Source organism: Apteryx mantelli, chromosome 12, assembly GCF_036417845.1.
Source record: "Apteryx mantelli isolate bAptMan1 chromosome 12, bAptMan1.hap1, whole genome shotgun sequence".
In the NCBI taxonomy this organism is placed as follows: domain Eukaryota; kingdom Metazoa; phylum Chordata; class Aves; order Apterygiformes; family Apterygidae; genus Apteryx; species Apteryx mantelli.
Window position 1 is genome coordinate 22,143,470 of NC_089989.1, and position 26,761 is coordinate 22,170,230.

General features: G+C 41.4%; 1 protein-coding gene across 3 annotated transcripts; it reads right to left on the reverse strand.

Moving 5' to 3' along the window:
• Positions 1-5,075: 5,075 nt before the first annotated feature.
• Positions 5,076-26,573, reverse strand: EOGT (EGF domain specific O-linked N-acetylglucosamine transferase). 3 transcript variants are annotated; one of them, XM_067303456.1, is made up of 16 exons: positions 26,486-26,573; positions 25,345-25,566; positions 24,164-24,264; positions 23,496-23,604; positions 23,310-23,404; positions 22,039-22,143; positions 20,757-20,863; positions 18,736-18,839; positions 16,198-16,290; positions 15,362-15,433; positions 14,311-14,397; positions 13,091-13,159; positions 11,644-11,705; positions 9,842-9,961; positions 8,733-8,835; positions 5,076-8,339 (listed from the first exon to the last, which is right to left on the reverse strand). In XM_067303456.1, exons 2-16 carry the CDS (start codon positions 25,549-25,551, stop codon positions 8,193-8,195), a joined length of 1,581 nt encoding a protein of 526 aa, XP_067159557.1. In that variant the 5' UTR covers positions 25,552-25,566; positions 26,486-26,573; the 3' UTR covers positions 5,076-8,192. The 3 variants fall into 3 exon arrangements, with proteins under 3 accessions (XP_067159557.1, XP_067159558.1, XP_067159559.1); XM_067303457.1 differs by lacking the exon at positions 26,486-26,573 and adding an exon at positions 25,669-25,688; XM_067303458.1 differs by lacking the exon at positions 9,842-9,961.
• Positions 26,574-26,761: the final 188 nt, after the last annotated feature.

The window sequence follows — 26,761 nt, forward strand, 5'->3', positions numbered from 1 at the left end:
AGGAGCTCCGCGGTTACGGGCTTTTTGTCCCTCTTCGTTCAAGAGCGGTGCCCGATGACACGGGTCGATAAGCAGAGCACACACTGCTGCATCCAGAAGAAACCTTTCCTACACGGCGACGCTCTGACACAGCGGCTCAGCACCTACGTCCCCGCGAAAGAGGCTTTAACAAACAGATCTATTAAAAAAAATATAAAAAAAATCAACTAACCGGAAGAATATCGACTGTGTAAATACGATGTTGGAGAGCTGTTAAAAAATAAATATGAGAACAAATAAACATTGTCTTATCAGGAGGGGACTAACCACAGAAAGCCTTAGAAATAAGCAAAATGGTTTACTGTTTGCAAAACGTAAGGCAAGGGCTTATTTTTTGTCGAGAACCGAGCCAGGGAGCCTGGGATGGGGTCAGGCAGGTCCCCTCCGCCGAGGGTGCGCGCCTCCGTCCCGCAGCGGCGTTCGGGGCTTTCCGCCGTTGTCGCCGCAGTGACAGCAGCGGCCTCAACCGATGGCATTGCACGAAGCTAATAGCAGATGCTTTGGAGCCTGATCGATAAAAAACAAACAATTTACGTTAAATGACCAGAAAGCTGTCAATTTGTTTTCAAATCCTAGTCGTTCTCATGAGTTCCTGACTTGCGGGGAAGCGTTATGGTTTTTAAGTAAGCAGTGGCTGATCTATTCCAAAACGTTCAGAAATGTTTTCTTTGAAACACACATTAGAAGGGCTAATATCCCCAATTTTTTCCTTAGGGTCGAATGTTAAAAACACTGCATAGATAATATCCAAGACAGTTTGGTAAGCAAGGGCATTAGGAGGAGGTTTGCAGCATCTGAATTCCTCTTGATTTACTTAGCAGGTTTTTTAATGAAGTGTTTTAACGTTCTGCATTGAATTAATTACGGAGAACTCTCCTGTTAGGGCAAAGCAGCACCACGAACAGTTTCGACCCCTTCTGGGATCACCGTTACCCGATGCGGACACGTCCCAGGCGCCGCACACGAAGCACCGGCGGGGCCCGTCCGGTGTCGAGTCAACACCGGCCCAGGAGCGGGGGGGATTTCCGCGGGGATCAAACCCCGGCACCGCTCTCAGCCTCCGAAGCGCACGGACGCATTTTCCAGCTGCAGTTGCTGCCGCTGACGGCTGTCCAGCTTTGCAATTAACGGCAACGCAGCGCCCGCTTCGCGCGGCTCGGGCCAGGAAAGGGGCCCAGGGTTCGGGCCGGGAAAGCCGGGCGCAGAGAGCCGGGGCAGCCCGGTTCCGTCGCCACCGCTCCTGCGGCAGGGAGCGAGCCAAAGGCGGCCAGGGCAGGGGGACGGGACACCCGCCCCGGCCCTCGCCCACCGAGAGCTGCTGGCACCGCTGCCCGACCGCGTTAAGCCGGGAGGAGGCGGTTTGAGGAGGTCGAGGCTGCTTAAATAATGGATTGGGAGGCATCGAAGAGCGCGGACGCGAAGGACGGAGGGGGAAGGTCTGCTATTTTAGGCTGCGCCAGACCACAATAAATAAAGCATGAGAAAGGCTGAATGCTTTACCGAGTATAAAGATGGCTAGCAAAAGCAAACTTCCTGCGCTTCCCGCTCCCCACCGGCTCCCAGATGGGAACAGCTAAGGGCTCCAGCCATCCACATGGCTTTTTTCCGCTTTTTTCTTTGTTTAACAGCACGCACCCTGCCTTGGAGAGCCGGGTCCTTTTGCAGCGGCAACACGCTCCCTTGTTTTCCTGCCGCCGCCGAAGCTCTTCCAGTCACAACGCCCCGCGAACACGCAGCCGGGCTGGCAGAGATGACACCATAGGTAGGAGGCCCGTTTCAGCCCGCTCCCCAGGCTTTGGCGGGGTAACTGGTGGGGGGACGACTCGGAGCGGTCACGGCCGACGCGCCGAGCTCCCGAGGGGACAGCCAGCGGCGTCCGGCGGCGAGCGCTGCAAAGGCGCAGGCAAAAGCCTGCCTGGCCGCGCGGCCTGCCCCGCTCCCGCGCCCCCGAAGGGCGACCGGTAACCTCCAGGGCAGCCCCACGTCCACCCCGGCTTTGGGGATTTTTTGGATGACCACGTCCCTTCCCGGCATGAAGGAGCGCGAGCGCCCCGGCGCTGACGGCAGAGGGACCCAATTCGAGCACCCACGTTAGCTCCTGCACCGCGGAAAAGGACCGCAGCTGCCTTGTTTCAACGCTTCCGTCGTATTGCAAAGCTCACCCCTTCTCCATCCGTCTTGCACAGCAATTCAAACGATCCCTGTATCAACTTTCCAAACTTACTTTTATTTTCCTCGGTTGTTGAAGCCGGCGGGTCAGGCAGCGGCAGAGAAATCAGCTCCACGAGCTTTACCCAGCAAGGGGCACCACGAACACCGCATCCCTCCCGGGGCAGCCGATGCCCCAGGTCGGCTCAAAGGTTTTCAAAGCTGCCAAGAAAAGTCAACCGACTTCATTTTTAATTCAGCTTCTCCACTGCCTTTGGGATAAGTTTGGTATAGGGGTAATCCACAAAGCTAATCCACTCCGTTGTTTTTCTCCAAAAACAGAGGCACTCACGATAATTTTTTTAAAACAAAAAAAAAATACCATTTTCCAGTATTTTCTTACTATTTTCTAAACGTCAGTGGTCTGCATTTTCAATGACACCAGATGTGTATGCACACGCACAGAGTCCCCCCAGCGAACTAAATGGGAGAAGTAATTAGGTAGTGGAAGACGCATGACTGGGGAAGGCTGTTGCATTAATGAAAATCAGGCCTTCGCAGCAGAGCATGAATTATATTAGCTGCGAAAAAGGGATGGCTTGGCACAAAGTGTTCTTTTACAAGAAAATGAGAAACAGCATTTTGCTACAAAAGATTAACTGAAAGTTATTTTCCCACACCAACTAAGTTGCTTAAATAAAAACTACTCAAGAAAATATTCTGATGTTACAGCATCTGAGTAATCTTCCACTAAAACCTAAAGTCTTCCTGGATTAATTTTTCCAGTCATTTCCTTCCACAAACAGGAAGAGGAAAAAGAACAAAATTACCATCTCCAGGAGCTTTGCTTTATCGCACTCCTCTGTGAGCTGATTCTTTGCATTTGAAGTCAGATTTGCCTTGAATGGCCAAGACGCAACATTTGACAGGGCTCTAGTGCCACCTACTGCACTCTGCTAAAATAGGAGTAAATGCTTCCCTGGCCTTACCTGGAAAGCCAATGTCCATTCCAAGGGAAGCAACATTTGCAAGCAGCACAGATCATCAGAAAAAAGGCAGACCTCTTCGCTAATGTTACAGATTTACAGCACTGTACTTAAAGTGAGTGCACACACTGGAAAAACTTAAGAGATTAATATAGTCTGAAGACCACCAAGACTTGAATTAAACATAATGTGCAGCTAGATGACTGAATATAAAGATGCTCAGGAAAGATTTCAACTTCTAAACTGAATCAGATATTCAGCAATTAACAAAATAAACCCAAATTGTAAGTGACGGCAGTGTACCTGAGCTTTAAACAACTGATTTCTCACCCTCCACTCGAAAGCATTTTAAGTTTTGCATACTACATACCCTTTCAAAGACTTTTCTAACTATTATTATGGGCCAAAAGCAGATTTGATTTTATGAAAAGCCAAAAATCAACACTGTGTTAAAGAGGTTATAAATACAAGTATTTATGGTTCCTCCTCTCCACAAATAGCTAATCAAAACAATTTTAAATATTTTTTTTTTCAATTGTAGTGTCTTTTTTGTTTGTTTTTGCTATTTTTTCCTCCTCCTTTTTGATTTGCCATGGAGAGACAGGAAAGGGGAGGAAAAACAGAATATAAAAGAATGGAAGAGATACAGTTCCATTTTTATTTTGGTGTTTCATTCCTCCATCCAAAAAATAATGATGATAATGGGAAAACTGGAAGTATATTTATAAAATACTTATTTCAGTGTTTTAAGAGATGACAGCTGCCTATAAAAAATTAATTTGAGAACCTGCTGTCAACACTATCAAACTGTGGCAAAATACATCATGGGCAACCTCCACCTGCCCTTTTCTGTTCTTCCCTTGAACACAACTTTCAATTCATCACCCACTTCTTCAGGCACAAAATCAGAGCTGCTGGCGTTGGAAGGGACCCCGGAGATCATCAGCTGAAGCCCCTCTGCCCCAAATCCCCAGCTGGCTGCTGATCTTGTTCCCATCTTCTCCTCCGCTCCCAGCTCAGACTCGGAGGAATTGGGAAGGTCCTTTCTGTTTCCCCACCTCTGCCTTGTCGACACTTCCTTGCCGTTGATGACAGTATCACTTTCTCCACCCTCATTTTTGGCTTTATTCCCATAGATTTTCACCTACTTCACTGGATTTCCAATTGTATTCACTGAGGTCTCAGAAAGTGCTCTTTAGAGCTCAGGTTTGGGAACAACTACTGCAGTCTTTACACTTACTCACTTACTCACTCCCCCTTCCTCCTCACCCCAGTCATTCCCTCCGTGCCCGTCTGTCAGCAGCTCCCTCCCCACCTCCACAAGCTACTTTTATCAGTTGCATTGCAATGTGAAATAACCCTGCCAAAAAAAAATATATATATGTATGTATGTATGTATGTATGTATGTGTCACCAGTTTTTCTAAGACAAAGAAGCCCATTCCGTGAGAAAGGTGTGTTCAAAGGAGTGGGAATAAGAGCTCAACTTCAAGGCTAAAACTGCAAATTGAAACAATTCTTCAGGGCTGAAATCAAATAAAATGATCCCCTCGCATTTTACCCCTTTCATTAGATATAAAGCTCTCAAGGAGAATGTTTCCTTTAGTTTCTCTCCTGCTTAAAAATAAAGAAAAGATTAAGAGACATTCTAAACCCTCGGTTATCTCGTTAATGGTACAACCAGTAAGATTAACAGCAAGAATTAAACAACTTCATTATTATTTAATTGGTTTTAAAAATGTATTACCTTAATATTTATAATTGTGCTCTTAAGATGAATAACCCTGATTTGCCACCTCCCCCATTACAAACCATTTCTCACACCCAACTTCCACAGAACTGCATGAACAAAAATTTAAAATACATCTTCAACACTTTTGAAGTAAAAAGGAAAGAGACAGTGTACATCTACATGTTATTTTTTATTTCAAAAACAGGTCTCAGTTTAAATGGTACATGAATCACAAGCAATCCTGGAAGTACTCAGGATTGGCAACATTCATTAAGTGCCAAAGCTAAATTTATCGTGCTGATGCCAATGCGCCAGTTAAACACAGACTCTAAACTTAAGGTAGCAAAAAGGAATCACCACGACACTGGAGAGACAAAAATCAAAAGTAGCAAGGAACAAAATTCCCACAGTCTGTTAGGAAAATATAATCCAAGGCTATACCCTACCTAAAGAAGTGGTGGCCTGGAAAGCCTCATGGATTCCATCAAATTCTGATTTCCAGGAAGACTGAGATGACCCAGACCCTCTTGAAGAAGGTCATGTGAACTAAATCTTTGCTGCTGCCCAAGTTCTCTCTGGGGATTTTTGGGCAAAATTCCATTAGTCCAACCAAACCTCTTTCTACTGCCAAGATAATTGTATGACTATTTGTAAAGCTAATTAACCAAAATACTATTTTCATCCCAGTAATTCTTCAGCCTTTATGGGTTAGTATATGTGAGTTATCAAATGTTGACATTGCACTCAAGTTTGCTGAAACTGGAGAGTGTTGGCAGGATATTTTGCCCCCGGGTTAAGTCCCCACAGCCTCTCATCCACGCATGCAGACATCTGTTCAAGTACTTGTTTTAGTGAGTCCGAACCCAGCTTGAAAGAGAAACTCCTCATCAGCAAGTGGGTTGCTGCTTCTACAAAGATTCAAGCGTGTGCTTGCATTCACACTGGCTTCCACAGCATCATCGGCAGTGCAGATAGTTAAATACACACAAAAATTTTCCTCAAACCTCTACGAATCTTAAAATGCCAGGCAACAGAGCCTTCAGTGCAAGATGACAGCATTATCCATGAATGATTCCCAAATAAATAAATCTGAACGTCAGTTTGGACTGCTGAACATCAGGTTGTCATGGCAGAAAAAGACAGACGTGACACTATGCAATTAAGAGTATTTAAAACATTTGCCTCTAAAACCTGGCAAACGATGATCAAAACTTCTACAATATACTTTTTATTAGAAAGTTCTTTATCAAATATATCTGTGTACAATTCATAGTTAAATGTCTTCGTTATTTGGAGTTGTTTCTTTCAAACTCAGACACTTTACTGACTTAAGGTTTATACATTTTTTTCCTTTAAAAAAATCCCACAAGGTAAAAAAAACAAAAACAAAACCCACACAAACAAGTACAGGAAACTGCATTTCTCAAAGAAAGCATTTTTTTCAGATCAAGTGCAATTTTGCTTCCACGATTCTTTAAAGCAAAACAGTTTTACCATCAGTTACGCAATGCACTAAACTAAAAATTGCACCAAATACCTTAATAGATCCTGTGTATCAGCTATATTTGGCTTTTCCTATGCACTGCTTAAGGTCATGAGAGATCTATATGAAAGTTACACTTACAGTAACGCATCTTTGCCAGCGTAGGCAGGTCAGTAAATATACCTACAATCTGTGAAATTGCCTACGACTGTCAGAGAATGGAAGTCAATAATATCTACAATTATACCACTGAAGTGTTTACATTTACTGTAACACTGTCTTGCTTTTGCATACAAACGTACGCTTTGCTTCAAACCACTGAAGCTGTGTATGATTATACTGCAAGTGTGTCATGGGAATACACTGTCAAAAAAATCTATAGTATAACATGGAACTCTTGCTTTTTATCTCACTGAACTTAATTTTTCCACACATCCTTCTGGCCCCATTTAAGACAACAGAACTACTCCCATTTGTTTCACTAGCACCAAAATGTCAGCTCCGGGGGGGAATTTTATAGAGAACTCAGTTTTGGTTTAATATTGTCTTTACTGAAAACAGTGAGCTATGCTACTGGTTTCAGAAAGATTTTCAGAAGTTTTCTAGATAAACTCTTCTACCTTGTGAAAAAAGAATATTACCGAGATTAGGTGTTTAATGATCCCAAGAATAAAGTTCCTCATGATTTCATTTCCCTTCAGATGCAGCTGAAAAACACCCTATACGCCTTATCATTTGTCATAAAACACTAGTAGTCCATTCCCTTTAGCATCTTCAAAAAAACTTAAATTTTATTCCAATTTTCTCAGGTTTTCCATTGCAGAAGTGTTCTTTTATGTGAAAAAGTAGGAAATACCTGGATTACCAGAAGTTTGTAAATATTCGCTTAGGAAAAGCCTTACATGCTTTGAGAGAACACTCACTAAACTCACTGAGCAGACCTGTTACATTTAAAACTATTTTTAAAATGAGAAGAGGGGAAAGAGTCATAAAGTTTAGTTTTTTAAATGTGAAAACATAAGACATACTGCTCTCTACCTTCAGAATGCTTCTAAGTTTGAAATAGGAGTCTGCAGCATCTGCTGTATCAAACAACAAAAGTTAAAGTTTGCTTAACCACTTCATTCTTAAAACCATTATTTTACAAAGCAAGATCTTCAAATCCAGAAGTGATACAGGGCCAAGCACTGCAGTAACACGGATGGTGATGGAAAGGAACTAACTGGCCCTACTGGAACTACTGTGTCATGTAACCTGACCGCAAATGATATACTGGCCAGGGCCTTGTAACAGGAAGACAAGTCCTTTTCAGATTTTTACTCGCAGGTATAGCACTATAGTATAAAAGCAACCGGCTCTTAAAAAGAGGGATTGAAGAACTCTGTGGCAGGCCTATTTCACTCTCACAGAGACTATACTGAGAAATCAGTCTGTAATACTCTCCATCCTCTAGCATTTCCCCACCTCGCCTAACAGGCATAAATTACTACAAGACCAATACCTACCCCAAGATAAACATTACATGAAATGTATGGACTATTTTTGTATGAAGTAGTAGTTCAGAATTTGGGATGCAAAAATACAGAGCAGAAAAAATCCTGATAGCTTTTACATACAAAAAACTCCTAAAATTAAAGAGAGGGAATACGAAGATACAGTATGGTGTTATGAACTGGTTTGACAAGTTAAAAATGGATTGTTTCCCTCCTAGAGGTTTACAAGTTTCACACCAGCATTTTGCTTTATGTTGTTTCAATATTTTTATGAAGCATTATTTAAAATAATATTTCAGTCTGAAGTTTAATTTAGAATTCATCATGTTTTACCCTAAATGGCCACTTGGAATGCTGTGAAACATGATTTGCAGCCAGAAGCACCAAGTACATAAATTCTTCCACATCAAAGGAGTAGTTTGTAAATTTTGGATGCTCCCCCAGTGTTGGGTGGTGTCCCTAAAAAAAACAAAAAAACAAAAAAAAAAGCATTTAGACAACAAAAATTCAGTACATCTTCCATTCAAAAAACCAAGAAGAGTTGAGCTTCTACCATTTTAAGTTATTATATCTGATCCATTGATGTGCTCTGAGGCAAAAAAAAAAGTCAGTAAAGAAACTGCACAGCAATGTTATGGATAGCTTGGATTAATGGCCTATTAATTTCTTTTCTCTTCTTCCCTCAGCCTCTAATATCAAATGATTTCTTAATCTAACACAGAAGTTAATTTCAACTAAAGAAAGAAAATCGTATTTCAAAGATCAGAACACAGGTAAAACAAGCTAACCTTTAAACAAATGAAGCTGTAGAAGGAAAATCATCCCCACCCTTCCACCAGTGGCTATCATTACCTGGTCTTGAGGGAATACTTTATTCCTTTTTTGCCAAGTGATGTAGTGAATGCCTCGCAGCCTTGCTAAATCCAGATAACAACGTTCATCTTCACAATTATACCTAGCGACAGGCAGAAGATCATATTTAACCACAGAAATTATGCTGAAATCTATCAGGCGAAGGAGGGGAGGGGGAAGGTAGGAAAAACAAAACTTTTAAATTTAATTAGACATTTGTTGTCTAGTTCTAAGGCAGCGAAACCATGGGTCAGATTCTGCTCCACTGAAAACCAAGAACAAGGGCTATCCACCTGTTCTTAAAATGTGGTCTAAGAGGCAATTTGAGACGTGTGCAAGTCTGTCATGCCACCATTCAGCTGCAGCAGGTTATGGACGTGTAGAAAATCCCTAGGTTTCTGAACTCATTTGGAGACTGGACAAAATGCTCTCGGACAAGCCTACCCTGTAAAGTGCCAGCTCCACAGCCGTGCCCCACTGCAGGAGTTTTAAGCAGAATTGTCCAAGATGGGCAATTCAGCGCTCTTCTGACAAGCGTATGGCATTTTTGTTTAGTTCTATAGAACTGGAGTATCTATTAGTAATACTTCATGACAAAATACGTTTAATGAACCTACTGGAGAAGTTTAGGTAAGACAGAAGATGCCCAGCTGAGCTTGGCCAGGAAGCTGGTGCTCACGTCCTGACTATAGAAAGGAGGATATAAATAACCTTTTGGGGGGAATCTTTAACAGCCTAGACAAACATTTTTTGTAATCAGTTCCTCTAGATCACCAGAATGCCATTATTAGAGGCCAGGCCCCCCAGGCAGAATATGAATCTCTCTCTTTTTCCCCAAGCAATTCCTCGCCAGGCTGCCTCTCGTTTATACCACGACATCCTAAGAAACCGCAGGCCAAGGCTGTATGATAACCACACATGTACATTAAAATGACAGCTTCCTCACTTTCTATTCCCAAAAGAAGAGACTGCCCAAAAATGAAGCCTAGAGGAGGATACAACAGAAACATTCATAGTCAAATACGAGCAAAGTGCTTCGTTAGCACACATGAACAGACATTAGCAGTTATGTTTATAATAAAGAGGGGAAGAGAGAAAAACAGACTTACAATTCAAAAACAACAGCCCAGTCCGGTAGAAAAAGCAAATGGGTAAGTCCTGCTCCATGCATCCCAATGAATATATCAGAGTTATGCGTAATTCTCAATTGCTCTGAAAATTCAAGTTCCCTGCAGACAACATAACGCAGAGTGGTGATCTGGCATGCCTATCCATCTCAGCCCGAATTAGTTACATGTAGAAAGCGCAAAATTAACTTAAGGGAATTCTGAAAGAGGGAATTGATTTTTAAAGGAACGATACTAAAAATCAAAAATGCTGCAGCCAGCAATAACTCAGCATGGAATTAAAATAAATGAAGACAGATTTCAGAACTTCACATTAACAAGAGCCTGCTCCAAAAATCTGATTTTCTTTGGTAAGTCATTTTAAGTTTTTGTAAATTTTCTTTTTTACTTGCTAATTTAAAAATTATACATCCTTTTTTTTAAAAAAAAAATAACAATACAAAGACACCTGCAGTATTTTTAATTAATTGCAGAAATATACAGTTCCCTCCTAAAGGTGCAGATACCCAACCTGAACTTAAACATAGGCAATCAAGCAGAAATAAGGAGACCAGACTTTGTTTGTGCTCCTGCAACTGTTACTTCTCCCTGTCTGTCACTTCTCTCCCATCCTTTGACTGTAAGTTCCACATACAGTGTTTTTAAAACAGCCAGGTGTTCCCTGAGCACACAGGGAAAGAATGGACTGAAAGTATTTAGTCATAAGAGGAAAAAAGTGAAAGGGGAAATCGCAGCAGGCTTCAATCTTGTAAACACAGTTCATAACACCACAAAGATATAACAACTGCCTCTCTGACCACTCTAAAGAGAATAAAAACCAACCGGCTTAAATTGCAACAAGAAAGTTTAGACTGCTTAAGCTGCAGTCAGGGCGGACACCAGGGAAACCCTTCCAGCTATGAGGACAGTGATGCAGCAGGATAGCTGAGGCAATCTCCAGGGCTGAATGTACTACAAATGGTTTGGACAAGCGTCAGTAACTGCAGAAGTACCACCGCGTCCTGCTTTCAAACAGTGCGATGGTCCTCTCACGAGTATCCACACTCTTTTCTACCATTAGCCTGCTCAAGCGCTATCTTAAGTGGTGGAAGCAGAAACAGCTCTTGACTTCCTCCCCGTCTCAGCTTTGATCAATACTGATCTCTCAGCACTGCTTCAGTTCCCTACTCTTCCTGTGACATGATCCATGACAGAGCCAGGGAGTAGGTGGGAGCTGCTGCCATCTGACACAGGCATACACCACCTGGGGACTTTTTTCTTCAAGCTATTTCTTATTGGCACAGTGCCTACCTCAACTGGGCACCACAAATTGACCTCAACTGGTGTCTTCAGGGACAACCAGAGGAGCAAATAAGCTATGAATTATTATTCATTACTAAGCTAATAGTCATAAAATAAGACATTAGCATCACACAACAGAAATCCCTGTTGACCCACTGGAGAGTATTAGCAAACCCACAAAAATGATGGGAACATAGCTATTTCTGGGAGAGGGGAGGAAACACAGAAAGGAAAGTGATTTCAAAACTTGCTCATCATAAAGCAGTTTTAACACGAGCCAAACTCTAGAGATTCATTCCTAAGTAATTAATCATTGGATGGGAATGCTTAACTAGCTCACCCACCACTTCTTCACTAACATTCTTCCTTGCAGAACTTCCTTAGCAGTTCTTGGATTTCACAAGGGTTGAACACTGCAGCACATGTAGCTTTGTTTGCAAGCGGCTCATCACCAGCCACAGGCAGTGTGAAACCACACCAACTTTCTCTACCAAAATACTTACTTGTACTTGTAGTCTACCACTTTGACCTCCAACGTTGATACTGTTTTCAAAGCATTCACAAGCTAAGGAGGAAAATAAAAAGGACTATGATTTAATGTTCTGCTTCAGTTAATTCCTCCCCACACTCCTGACCGTTTTACACACTCCCCTTCCTCACCAGGGAATTACACTGAGGAGAAAAGAACAGACTGTCACTGCCACATAAAGGAGCTATTCCCCAGTCTCTCTACCCAAATCCCAGCATGCAAGATGACCTCTAGGTCAAACCTGTTTTCTAACACTGAGGTCCTTTCGTACCTTCCCATACCTTACTCCTGGCAGAGCAGCCACCAGACAGGGGACTTGGTTCTTCTGCACCATCACAGACAGTACTGTTACCTTTTACGTGTCCCAAGGCCTAATGCTAAACCACTCAAACTAGTAAGAATTTTGCCAGAAATAATGGGAGGATGTGACACTTCAGGCTGGATTTCCAAAAAATATTCCAATACCTAAGGAAGGAAATTGGCAGCTAGAAGAATTTTCAAGAACACCTTACCAGGCCAGATTCCTACTCACATGAGAAGTAAAACCAACAGAACCTGGGCTTCTAACCTGAAAGGGCTTTTTGAAAGACTCCTATCCACAGCCAGCAGGAGAGGGAGAGAAATCAAAGTATTTTCCTTTACAAAAGCATTGTCAAGAGAAGATTAACTTCTCACTTTCTCTCATGTGCTTATTATCAGAAAATACACTATATGTAGCAGTGTAGGCAGACACTGTGGACTGTCTAGTAGATAAGGCACAGCACTGGGGATCTGCGCGCTATCTATTCTGCCACTGAGCTACTGCATCAAACAAGCCTCAGTTTCCCCCGTATAAGATGGGGATAATGATGCCTATCCATTTTTTGTCAGACACTAACAACTAAGAATGAAGAAAGGTACAAAAACATTAGATGTTATCATTTTATCACAAGAGTAGCTTCATCGTAAGCCCACCAAGTTGCATGATTTGAAAATGCTAATCAGCAGGAAAATTCATTAAGTTTTGAATGCCCCTACTCAGGCACAACTGGCTGTGCATTTTGTTCTGCAAGCATAACAAAGCTTTTCATTAGAGCCTTCAACATTGGGGCTTCTAGAAATCAAAGAAAATAATGTGAAAGCAAAATAATTTAATTTTATCAGAAGGTTCTACAATATCTGTTTGTTAAGAGGAAATACTTTTAGTATTACATCTGTAGTCTGCCACTGGGTATTTACAAAGGGCAGCAAGGTTCAGTGCCTGGTGTACAGAAACAGAGACTGGCCACAGGGCATATTAGAATAAATCAGTATTAGCACTGCACATATTTATCCAAGATTTGTCAATGGGCAGATGTCTTGGCTGTGCCTGAAAATCAATTCAATGAGCAAAATTCAACTTCTGGTTAATTTATTTGTTTTAAAAATATGAAGGACCACACCTCATTCTGATTTAATATTTTCCGGTAATCTGTACTGCGTGCAAGTATTGTGACTCGAATTTTCCCATCCTAAAAAAGGAAAGAAGCAGCAATGAGTTAGCTGTAAGCCAGACCTTACTAAAAGAAAAAACTTCCATGTTTATTTTAGCAATTATCTGAGCAACTAAATATGTTCCCTCCCTATATAACAGATGATGTAATCACCTTAAAATTCACAGTGTATTTTCCAACAGATTAAAAGTGTCAAAAACTTTGTGAAAGTCTTGCTATTAACAAAGAATAGAATGTTTTCTGAATGATTTATTTTTATTCAGTACAAACGAGTCTTTGTATTACACATTATAGGGCAGTTCTCGAAAGCAGGGAAGCCGCTTTCAGGATAGTTTGTGCACAAGATCCTTGGGAAAAAAAAAAAAAATTACCTCTACAGCAGTTCCTCCTTTTACCTCTTCAAATTAATTGGACTCACAGGGGTAAATGTTCCAAGTGAAATAAAAAGATTTAACTGCATGACTCCCATTAGTGTCAGCAGGAGAAGCATAACTAAATGCCTGTGCAGTGTGTGCCCCTCAGCGATAATACGCAGACTACTCTCTAGCAAACACTTCGAGAAGCCCCAAACTGCTGTATCCGTCAATGCAGACATTGCAACAGTTTGCAAAAACCACCAGGGTGTACAACAGAGAAGCCCAGGGTCAGACAGATGGTACCAGGCAGGGACTGGAAGGACCAGATCCAATCATTCCCTTCTCTGACCTGAGCTCAGCAGTAGTCATGAGGATTGATAAAGAGCATGTCTGCAGAGAGGAAGCCCACTGCTCCGGGCAATCCTCTCTGCTGGACCTAAGGGCAGCACGTTGGCAGCACGCTCCAGAAGAGACAACATACCATGTATCTAGCTTAACTGGGAAGAACATAAAGGCCTTGGGAACACAGGAGGGGATGGGGAAGAGCAGCTCCCTAGGGTTCAAAGGAGCATGTTCTAAAGTCTGTCCTACAGAGATGAGACATGGGGTCAGCTTTTACAAACACACATAAATATTTGCTTAAGGCCTTTATGGAATCGACTGGCTTATTGGAAGAAAATCTTGAGCACCCCAGTAAAGGACAAAAAGTGCAGTATTTGCTCTTATTTCCCACTGGGTCCAGCTAGTTGCTATTTTTCATTCGAGTAAGAACTGCAAGCTCCACACCACAGTTCTATCTTTCTTTTATCATACCTTGGGTCCTTCTTGTGTGATATTTAATCTGTGTAACACATGCTGAGAAAATGCTCTAAAAAGCCCTGTACCATGACAGCCAGAGATCTGAAATTAGAAAAGCAATTAATATTACAAAAAGTTATTTTGCTCAGCAAACCTCACTTTGTGATCAGTCTTTTACCATTTCTGCAGAACAAAACCCTACTATCACGCACTGCATTAAGCATGTCACTATTTACTGCAGCACAAGTGGCACTTTCATTTGGAAGGAAATACAACTTGCTCTACAGTGTTACAGCCTGAATGCACAAGCTAACACCCCAGGAAAAAAAACTGTTGCAGGAAGGCAGTGTACAGCAGCAAACACTCTCACAAAGCTTCTTAGTGACACCAGAATGGGCAATTCTGCCTCTCAAGTGGGCGCCCTCCATCCCCGTAAGCCAGAATCTCAATCTCAGGCTTTCCACCTTCTCTTCTAGAGTCTGACTTCCCCAAGCCTGTGCTCCCTCCCTTCCCAGCCTCCCATCCCACATCCTCAGCCAGTCAGAAGACCCTGCTACATCAGTCCCAGAGAGATGCCTCAAAGGAAGCAAATTAAGGAAGCATGGTCCCAGTTATCACATGAATGCATGGCAGTAATCACCCACATTCAGAACTATTCTCCATGGAATATGCAAAGTGACAGTCCCAAGACAAAAGCCCGCATAGGAGCAGCTTCCACAGAAGCAGCTTCTGTCAACACTGCCAATTTACAAGCTTTTGTGCTCTGCAAGAATACCAGTAAATTCACAGTACCCTCCCATTAAAGAGGAATAATCTGTGTCTCATGAACTGTAAAGTAGGAGCCTGCACACAAGCAGTTACCACCAACCAGCTTAAGTACAATAATCAAGGGCTCTTTGAAACCCTAATCCCTAAGGCGGATCATTTCATTTGGAGTTGCACAGACCTTCAGTACAGTACATTTCAGGATAACTCAGCTAAGTGCTTGAGAGACACATTAGCTAAGATTTTATACTGTCAAACACACACACCTAGTGAGCACACCGGATTGATAAAAAGGACTCACCAACGGTGTGTTATAAAACAAGCCATATCGCATTCGAGGCAGTAACGAGAAGACTGCTTCTTTAAAGCATACCTGCAAAGGAAGATCACAAGAAGTTACACTGCACTGCTACCTTCTGCTGGCACAGCCCCTGCTCGTTCAGTGCAATCACGCTTATAATGAGTTAGCAATTAGGTGCTCCTGTCAAGAACATCCTCACTTCCCTAACAACTGCGCAAATGAATAGAACAAAGACAATTCCGGTCCCGAAAGAGCTCTCAAGATGCTACATATAAAAAAAGGGAAGTGGGCACAGCAAAAAAACAGCAGAACAAACATTAACCAAGTAGAAGAAAATCAGGTAAACAGTAGAGAGGGTTTAAGAGAGGGTTTAAGGGATTTAAGAGACTAAAATGAGCTCTGAATGAATGCATACATTTTTGGTGGGAGTAAAAATATCACAGTTTATGATAAACAGCAGGTATATTAACAGTTACAGGGGAAGAGATATACCTCAATAAAAACCAGACAATTTAGAATGACAATACCATTTGAAAACCCTTAGCTTCAGCAGAGGGTGCTGCCAAAGTGAAACCAATACATAAACATCACTTCTCGGAAGACACACAAGTTTCGTCTATCTACGTGAAGCGTAGACATGCCACAGAAATAGGCTACTGTGGCTACTGCTGTGTGTCTCTGGTTTGTAAAACAGTGTACAGATATCACATAAATTAAACATACACTTAAAATATGAATGCCTTCCTCTAAAACACCCATATCCAAAAGTGGCTTGAGAAGCAGTCACATTTACTATGTAGTCTCTATGAATTAAAGGAAAACATACAATTCCATACCCTTTTAGCGTCAAAAGTTTTCAAGTGTATTATTTCATGGTCAGTAAATGCCTTCCATGTCTCACTGAACAAGTCGCCATAGCCATATGAGCTCTAGGAGGAAAGAAAGAAAAAAAACACATGTGCATAATGATTACAGAAATGTGAATATAAAAATTCTCCTAATTATTTACAAGCCCTGTATGACTTTTAACACACACCTTGTAGGCAGATCACCACACCAGACCTAAGACAGCCTTGCACAGAAGGCAGACATTACAGAATGTCTAATCTAGTGTTTACAAGAGGGGTTAACTCAAATTACCAGGCAGGTAATTAGTTTTCAAGAAAACAGTTCTCTAAACCAGCAATCTAGACAAATTCTTCAGGAACAGATTAGAGTCTGCGAGTTGGGAGCAAGGAGTACCACTACTTATACCAGAGACAACAGAACATAGGTTAAATTTGAAGTAACCGAAAGGTAAGGAGGGTGGATGGCATGAACCTGGACTCCTGAGACTAACAACCACCTGGGCATTCAAGTGCAGCAGTAACGTTAAAAATAAAAAGTCACAACAAGCCTGTTTCACATTTGCCCCTATTTTGGGATGCTTACTTGCATACAGCATATGTATCACAGATTGAAGACAATGATCTGATCTGGTGCAAGAAGTAACAGGCAAATTATGTTTGGCATTACTTGAAGTTTCTCTAAAGGACAGAATATAAAAATCCCCTATAGCAGCAAGGATCTGGGGAACCTTCTGGCCTTTCAATCATAGCAGTAGGGGCTCTTGCCTTCAGATCCGTAACAGTTCCCGCACATCTGAGGGCTGTTTCATCCTCCTCCGAAAGTTATGTGGAAACATTCTCAAAAATAAATTTGAAAATAAGACTGTAAATGACCACAGAAGAGAGCAGACAGCTAGTGAATCTAAAAGAATCTAAAGGTTGCCAGATTTCCTTCAGCTGAAGTGGTGCTTCCTCCCCCCTCTTCTGCCATGAAGTTTTAATGAATTCCACAATCCACGCTACTCTCTGGCAGTCTGCATTACAAGAACCGCTCTTCCAAATTAGAAGTAGAGAGAACTGATCTTCAAAGCTGGAAGTACCGCTCTCTAACCCTGTCTCCTCTCCTTAAAAGTGCTTTATAAACATTGCTCTCTTGCATTTGCAGACAGTCTGGATTTCCTACTCATTTTCTGCTTTGTTTAACCTACATCTGAAAGCATTACTGTTTAATAAGAACAGGGCACCAATTTTACAGTAGCTAGAGAATATGCCCAAATCCAATTACATCAGAAAAAAAGAGAATGAATAATAAGTTCAAGTCTATTTTTTGACAGCCACGGAGACAGCTTATCAGCAGTTACTTGGTGCCATCATCTGGCTGTACGTGGTAACGAACTTAAGCAGAAGGAGCAGTTAGATTCATTTAAAGCTGCACAATGATAGTACTAACTCTGAATGCTAGATTTGAAAGAGCTATTTGATTCAACGATGTCATATAAGAAAAGGAGTTACTTTTCAAAGTAATTTACAACGATATTGAACACGTGATCGTTTCAGAAAGCCATCAGAGCTGGATTAACAGGTCCTTACGTAACATCTGGGAGCTTGCTTATCCGGCAAGCGGATTTATTTTAGCTTTCAAAATATAAGGGAACTAGAAAAACTGTTTTCTTCTAGCCAAAGAGGTTTCTCATTAAATAGCAAGGAGTGGATATTGGCAGTTCTCTGCTAAATATTAGCTGTCAGAGTAGTGAATACACAAAGAAACCCTGGTATTATACGAGAGCAAATAATAGACGGACTTGGGACAATAGCATAGTCAAGAGGTGTGTTATTTTTGGACCTGGTTATACATTTTATGTGACATATTACAAACTTAAATTAAACAATGAAAAACCAAACACTCTCCTACACAACTTACACGCTAGTCAGTAAAACTAATATTACTCTTAAACATAGTCACTGTTTCAACTCAGTACAGCAGAAATAGCCTCACTTGTGGTGTTCTAAGAGGTGATGGAGAGAAGTAACTGCAAGAAGGCTATTTAAAGGAACTACTACTAGACCCTGATTTGCTATATTCAAGGATTTTATTTAGTTTTTTTCTTTATTACAGGAGGCACATTACTGATTTAGAAATAACACTGATGCATTTCTTTTTCAAGACAGAAGAAATACTTTTAAGTAGAGTCACTCTACTTCAAAGTTTTCAAAGAAAAATTCTTAAAAAAACCCCTATCAGCACAAAATACTCAAATGGCACATACAAAAAGCAGATCACGTCACACCAAAAAAGGTATAACTACCTACTACCAAAAGATGAGTTATGTAGTAGTGTTAAAACAGCACGTGATCTATGTCAGGAAATCAGTTCCTTAAGCATTGTTCATGCACCCTTATTAATAAAATCTAAAAACTTATCAGCTCCACATGATGAAGACAGCAGCCCACAAGAAAATTTAAGGATTGCCTGTTAGAAGCTTCGGAGCCTTGATAAAGTAGAAATATAACCCATTACAAAGTATGACAAAAGCACTACAGACTTACTGTATCCCACATGACTATGTTGACATCAGTACTGAAGGAATTATTGATATGCTGTGTAATATAAAGATTGACGAAGTCACAGAAGTGATGGTACATATTAACACCTGAGAAAGAGAAAGACTTGTTAGCAAGATACTACATTATTCACTCCAGTTTTTATCACTTTATAGATTTTTCCTTAGCAGTGTCCCTGTGAATAAATTCTGTCTCTCTCTCTCTCTATATATATATACACAAACACATACATAAAAATAAAGCATGTATTTATATGTACATATATACACACACACGTATGTATAAATAAAGCCTGCATTTCTCATTAATTTTCCTTTGCTTCTGACTGAAAGCTTCTCATATACTCCAGAAAACCAAATCTTAAAAAAGGAGGACATCATGGTAAGAAATCTGAAGTAAAGCACATTTTAAGAAAAGTTCAGAGAAATCAGTGGTCAAAAAGGCAGTGGAAAAAAAATATATTTTACTTGCCATTTCTCATTACAGTGTGCAACTGCTTTCTGGGGTGTATGACAGTAACTGCTGCGTTAACAGTAACTACTTAGACATACAGGAAACATTAAAAACAGGCCTTTGGCAGTGCTCTTAATTTTGTTTTGTTTTTGTAAGTGTTCAGGGAAGCTCTGTCTGGGGGACTTCAAGACAGAACTTGTACTTGCAGCCGAGCCAAAGCCCAAGTAATTCATCAGGTTCGTTCTCAGAGCATTTTTGCTCATTCTTTGTTTCTTAAGTTAATATCTAAGACCAGGGCACATAAAAAGCTACCATGAAATAAAGGAGGTAAACAAATAAAGTAAATAAATAAATAAAAAGTCCAGCTTCTTTGCTAGTGAAGACTAGATACTAGTTTTGCAACCATGTAGACCAGTCCCTGTTTCTAAGCTCCTGGCCATGAAGAGCTGCCATGATAGGAACTAGCTGCTGGGCTTCCCATACTGCCCAAACAGCAAATTCCTCCCCTCCTTTAAAATAAAGCAGATGGAGGTGGACAGAATTGTCTCCTGGGACACAGCTAGACCACCCAGCTCAAAGGTACAAGTTGACAGCATGCCAAAACACTCAGGTGCCTGCACCAGCCATGCTTAAAACACAAGATACTGGCCCACAGGGGAAGAAGCGTGATCCAGTTTACAGTTGCAATGTGTCATGGGGTCAAAATACAACAAATATCTATTTGAAATCACAGCTCACCCCACAGCAGCTTGTTTGAATGTCTATATCCTGAAAATTCTCTTTTGCTAACATTCATCTTCAAAATATGCCACATGAGCAAAAAGGCTGATGAATTCCCAAAATGTCAAATACCACTGGATGATTTGCCTACCTAAAGATCTTTCGGTGCTATCCCTCCCTCTCATGAATTTTGGCATACCGTAGCCCACCAATCACCACAGGGCTCTGTAATGAAATAGCCAATTTCTCCCTGCAGTGGCTTTTCACCTAAATGTGAAGCTTTAAGATTAAAACAGCGTTATCAGCTTTTTAATCTACTAACAAAAGTTACTCCCTTGAATTTTGTCTTTGAACACTATTTCTTCTTCCATATCATTCAATATGCGTAGAATCCTCATTTACCTAACACAGGTTGCAAGACATGTATATACACATACCTCGTGTTCATGCAGCAGATGTGAAAACTGAAAACTGTCATCCAGAAACACAGCCAAAAATCAAAGACTCTGTACAAAACAGTCTTTGACTTTGGGCCAAAGACTCTGTCAAAACACAGTCAAGAGTCAAAGACTTTGTGCAGACATGCAGCAGGAAATTTCTCTGATACATTTTTTAAGTGTCTGTGACAAAATGTAAGGTTTTTAAATTTAAATTTCTGACATTATTAATAGAACTACATAAAAAAAGAATGAAACTGTCGCACCTTTTTTCAAAAAAAAAAATTACAAGTAAATTTGACAGTCACAAAGGCATAACATAAGTGAGTACAACGGATACAGCTCTTTTCACTGCTGTATTACAGGATAAAAGTCTACACTAAAAACACCAGTTACCTGCATCTAATTTCATGAAGTATGTTGGCTTCTCAATAACAATGTCGCATTGGCCATCCTCTAGGGGCCTGAAGTTTAATGTGGTAAATGTCTGGAGTTCTGCAAACCTAGAAAGATTCAACCACATGGAACATGCTTTGTCATTAACACACTTAAAAACGTGTACCTCATATATCTAAGATGTAACAACTGTTCATCCAGTGCATTTGATTTAACAGGGTTGCTGAAGCCTGATAAAGTCTGACAACTAAAATTGTTTGTAATTGTAATGGAAAGTTCTCAGGTTATGAGCTCCAAGAGGTTAAACACTGCCTTTGATCTCAGGAGTGAAGAGCATCTTTGATCTACAAATCAAAGTAGCAGAGATGTAACAAAGAGCCTTAGAGCCTAGATCTGTGGGTCTATCCAACCTGATCTGCATTGGCAGAGACACTTCAGCAAGATCTTCATACTTTGGTCAGAATAATGAATGCAGATGCAATATTCATTATACCCAGAACTAAGCAGGAATGAGCACCTGAGAGGACAATAATAGGTAGGGAAGAAATAAGTCTTGTTTTCCTCTGCAGCTATTCTTAACTTAAATTGATCATCGATGCAAAATGAGAAGAATAATTGGAAACATCAGAAAAGGATAAAAGGAAAAAAAAAAAAAGACTTCTTATAGGAAACTTGATGGCTCCAGTTCCTTCATGCTTCACCAATTAACTGGCAATGCTACTGTGAAGGGCTAACATGCAACCCTGAGAGTCAACCAGCTACCACAAAGCATCCTCTGCAGTTCCTGCTCAGCCTGTAGATTGCTGCCTGTTTCCTACTCCAAACACAGGCCCCCCCGGGAGGGTGTACGAATATGCAGATCAGGCATTGCATTGGCCCCAGCACCACAAGGATTGTGTCAGCTAGGGCACAAATGCAAGCTTCAAGGCATTTCATAACAAAAGAATTGTCTCAGTCCATAGGCAGGGTAGGCACAGAGTCAACATTGTCCCCAGAAAACGGCTGAATGTTAGACCTTCGGGTTACAAGACACGTTCAAATCTTTTGCTGCTGTAAATTAGTCAGGAATGATACAATTACACTCAGCATAGTTCAGAACAGCACTCTGAATAGATGTAATTACTAGGGAAATCTATTATGAACTCTTAAATTGACCTTAGAAAGGAGCTACTATTTCCTCATTATGAAATACCCGACACAGAGCTGATAGTGCCAATGGAGGGGGGGAAAAAAAAAAAAGAACTAAGTGAACTTGGAAGCAGACACGACAAGTGATTCTTACCAAGACTGCAGAGGGCTCTTGCGTTGACCTTCAGCCAAAAATGCTTGAACATCAAGGGTGCAATGACCTCCAATTTCTCCTTTCTGGAAAAAGTCTTCTTTGAATCTAATGCAAATTAATAAAAACCTTATCAATTTTTGTGCAACAGTACTAGAAGTGCTGTGCAATCTAGATTACAGACTCAAACCAGTGCTAGCTTGTCTCGATTCAGCAAGATACTTCATGCATACTTAAAACCTGAGTATTTTCTTCAGCATAATTGCAGCATTTCCCACTACTTCCCAAATAAAGATAATGGTGCCCTCAGAGTTTGAAATATTAATCAAGAAGATAACATTACTCTGCCCAGAATGTTTTAGGTATCATTTTCACATATCCAAATGAATAATTTAATGAGGTTTTGCTACATGATTACTTGCAGGAGCACCTTTTTTTTTTTAAAATAACAATTTCTCACTGAAATTCACCTCAGATTTCATAATCCAGTTAGCCACCCAAGAATTTTATACAATATATGAAGAGTAAGGGGTAAGAACAGGTTTCACAAAGTTAGCTTAACAACCAAAGGTGCTGTCTAAATTAGCTCTTAGGCTATGTTGAGAAGACAACGACCCATTCTGAAGGGTATTGCTGTCACAGTCATGAAATAGCTTTTTCAAGTCAGATGCCCTAGACATTGACTTCAAAGATAAGGCAGAAGAAAAAAGGGATGATGCCACTGTCAGTGACATCCTTTTTTCACCCAGTAGTCCAATGCATAGCATTTTAATCTGAGATAAAAGATATCCAGATTCAGTCTTCTTCAGTCTTACTGTATCTGAAAATGCAATTCCTGGTTCCTGTATAAAGGCACACTAACCAGCCTGCTAAAACCTACCAGAGCAAAGGTCTTCTCAGTAACTCCTACAAACAAAATTTTCTACTTTGCATGTCATCTGACTGAGGAGGGACATCTCTGAAGATACAGAAAAGTCTACCTCTCTGGTCTCCACTCAGGAGAAGGAAGGATTTCAATCACCCATCATTACTGCAAGAAACCGAGAGCTTAGCATGTCAGAAACCCAAATACACTGTAGTGCTGATAGCAGCAGCAGCAGTCAGCAATCACCAGAAACGAAGATCTCCACAGGACTTGGGTGACAAGCCTTTGATCAGTTGCAAATCCCACGGCAAAAAGCACACCAGGTACATGCACAGATTTGTTAAACAAATTCAGAAGTGTTTCTCCCTGTCATCTCTTGGTTTTACTACAACATAAGCAAATCAGAGACCTGTCATGATTTCTCTTTGCAGTTCTTAAATCAATGTACAAGTTTGTTGCTCTGCAGTGCTGAAGGTACCGAGAACAGGTCAGAGATGAATCTCCCTGTTAACAGAAGAGCAAGGAGGATTTGATCAATAACAAGAATTATGTTTAAAAGCAAGTGAAAGCTGTATTACCTATCAAAAACACCTACCATTGCTGCAGGCTTACAATGGGTTTTCATTTCATTCAGCCTCTCTCGAATGTAACCAAAGTCAGCTTGTTTCCAGAATATCTGTTGGGCTGTCTCAATGTCACTTGCCCTGATGTATGAAGGAGAGAGGAAAATCAAGGGCTGTTGCTCAGTTCTAGTAATAACTTTAACAGATAATGTTTTTGTTCCACTAGAATTGGAACAAAAAAGCCAGCCAGTTACTTTACTGGCATTTAAGATGCAAAACAGGAAGCAACTTATCAGCTGCACATAAGTGAAGACTTCAATGACAGTTTAAAGCTATTCTCCCCTAAAAGGGTACAAAAATCTTTTTTTAACATTTTCTCCTCTGTTTTTAAAGCTAAGAAAGGAACTCCAGAGTTATTTGAGGAGTCTGAATTCAAGACTACATCAGAATAAAGAAAACATTGTGGTATGATGCATTTCAAACAGTATTTTCTTCCTTAAAAAGCTTAATTTTTAAAAATACGTTGAAAGATGTATGCATGCGCACACACACACACACACACGTACATATCTCCACAAAGAATCATAACTATCCTTCAGACTCAGAATATCACAATAATGGTAACTGCACAACTAATATAAAAGTGAGCACTATACATTTTATGACATACTATACTTTATACATTTTAGATGGAACTTACCATCCAGTTTCAACATAATCACACACTGGGTAACTGAACCTGTAATCTGATTTGCAGGATTTCTCATAACCCCAGCAGGATTTTAGTTTCTTCAAGTATTTCTGTAACACAGAATTCACTGAGTATGGCTTCTGATCAGGTTATGCTACAGCAAAATTTTAAATTACTTCAGCTAATTATTAGCTTATACACTACATCTTGGTAATATATGTTGCATAAAAGGCTTTCAGCTTGGTCTGTTTCAAATCGTTTCAGAAAGAACGCTCAGATTTGTTAGGCACAGACATATATCCAAATAGGACATATACGCACAGAAATATTAACCTTGTCTTTAATACATCTTTTTCAGGGTAATCAATATTCCTGACCCCATGTGTAGCATCCCAAAATTTTCAAACTGCTGAGAGCTGCAGATAACGAAGCTTAGAGGCTCACAAGTAGCATGGTGCTCAGAGCGCTGCTGTTCCTCCGGGCGAATCTAGAAGGAGTTAGCGCTGCGGAAAGCCAGGGAACGGCGAGTGCAGTCCCCACTCCCAGCTGTGCGAACCTGCTCCAGCCTGAGAGACACCAGAGCCGCTCCTGAGCCACATGCAGCCCAGATCCTCTGGCTCACCATTCCTGAAGTACATGGGAGCACAGGGTAAGACTAAATCATCATTTCATTGATCTGCCTCTACTCTTGCCACTTGAGCAGAGGTACTCCAGCACGCTGAAAACCACAGGCCTAGAAATTACTAACTGTGCTTAGATCAAACATCTTTGGACATGTGCAAGAGTGCCATTCAGATTAAGATGATCATTTCAGCTCTGTAACAATTAAAAAAGAAAGCTTGCAAAAACATTGTTTTATAAATCTAGCCTTTTGAAAGGAAGAAAGGAAGAAAGGAAGAAAGGAAGAAAGGAAGAAAGGAAGAAAGGAAGAAAGGAAGAAAGGAAGAAAGGAAGAAAGGAAGAAAGGAAGAAAGGAAGAAAGGAAATCTTTGTGGCAACATCAGATGCAAGAAAGAGTCCCATATAGCCCTTTCAAGAGCAACAATTCCAGCTCCCAATAAAATCAACACACTGGCAAGGAGACCAATTCATTACCATCTTTAACTACTACAATTCCAAGAATAAACCACCCCAAAATTACATTTGAACAAAAACATAAACAAAAAAGCAAAAACAAAAAGCAAACCTACTTGATACGGGCAACGAGAGTCCTGTTTACAGATGCTGGCAATATGCTGATTGTTGTGCAGAAAGTAAGGAATATGCTCATCTGGCAAGTTTATAGTTTTGTAGCTATATAATGGCTCTTCCAAGTTTTTGAATTCGGTAAGATTTTCATCTTGGGAATTAGCCAGGATTTCTTGCAGTAGCAATCCAAAAGCAAGCAACTTTAACATGGCAACCTACAAGTTCTGTAGTTATTAAAAAAAAAAAAAAAAAAGAAGTTTAGTATATACGTGATGTAGCACATTTCAAGCATACTAGGCAACATTCGGCCAAATTAAGTCACGTACTCAAAGAATTCATACTTGGATTTCTGTGGGTTTTTTTTTTCTCCCCCCTATGAAGAATAAACTTTCGCTAGGAGACGGGACCGTACAACCTCAGGAATATCTTTGAATCGTTAGTCACCGCGGGTTATTACGCACTACCAGCTCGCAGGCAGACTCACAAGGGTGTGTTTACTTTAGCAGGATCCCACGGGATCCCTGAGAGCTCAAATCTGGAAACGAAGTAGAGAGCGTATAATAGGCAGAGGGCAGGAAGAAAATTTACAAGTATTCAGCTGGGAGAGAATAAAAAGTTTAGCTTTTCCATATATATACATACTCTCTCTCTCTATATATATATATACACACACACATATGTGTATATATAATATACACACACACACATATACACAGATATGTACATGTATAAAAAGAAAACTTTCTCCACCTTGGAAAAAATTAATCGTTAGTTAAAGGGAAAACCGTGTAATTGCAAATAAATGGCCAAACCAAGACGTCTTTAGCAGCTTGCTTGCCTTTAGTAGCTAGCCCCGCGTTAAAAAGAGTTTGGACTACTGAGTTACCCACAGTTAAGTTAACCATAGGCCCGCACATATCTGTCTGCACCACATATATATATATATACGCACACACCATACATACACCAACTCCATACCATATATACACACACAGCCGACGTATAGACCCCCCCGGGACAGCAGAGGGCCGCCCAGGCAGGCGGCCGCGGCGCACGCAGACGGTCTCCGCAGCAGCCCGCTCACGCCTCCGACACCCGCGCGGGTCGAGCATCGCGGCCGCGGACCGCAGCGCGCCGCGTTACCTGGGCGGCGCGGGGGAAGCGCCAGCGCGGCAGCCGCCGGGCCGAGGCTCTGCCCGGGGGGCAGCGGCGGCCCAGCGACCTCCCGGAGCCGCGGGGCACCTGCGCCGCGGGGCGGCGCCGCTCGGCTCGCCCCCGCCGCCTCAGAGCCGCAGGCCGCGGCGGCTCCGGCCGTTAGGCGGGGCGGCGCGCGCCGGCGCCGCGGCTCCTCATGCCTGAGGCGGGCGGGGGGGCGCGGCGGGAGCCCGGCGCGGCACCACCAGGCTCCGCGGGAGGAGG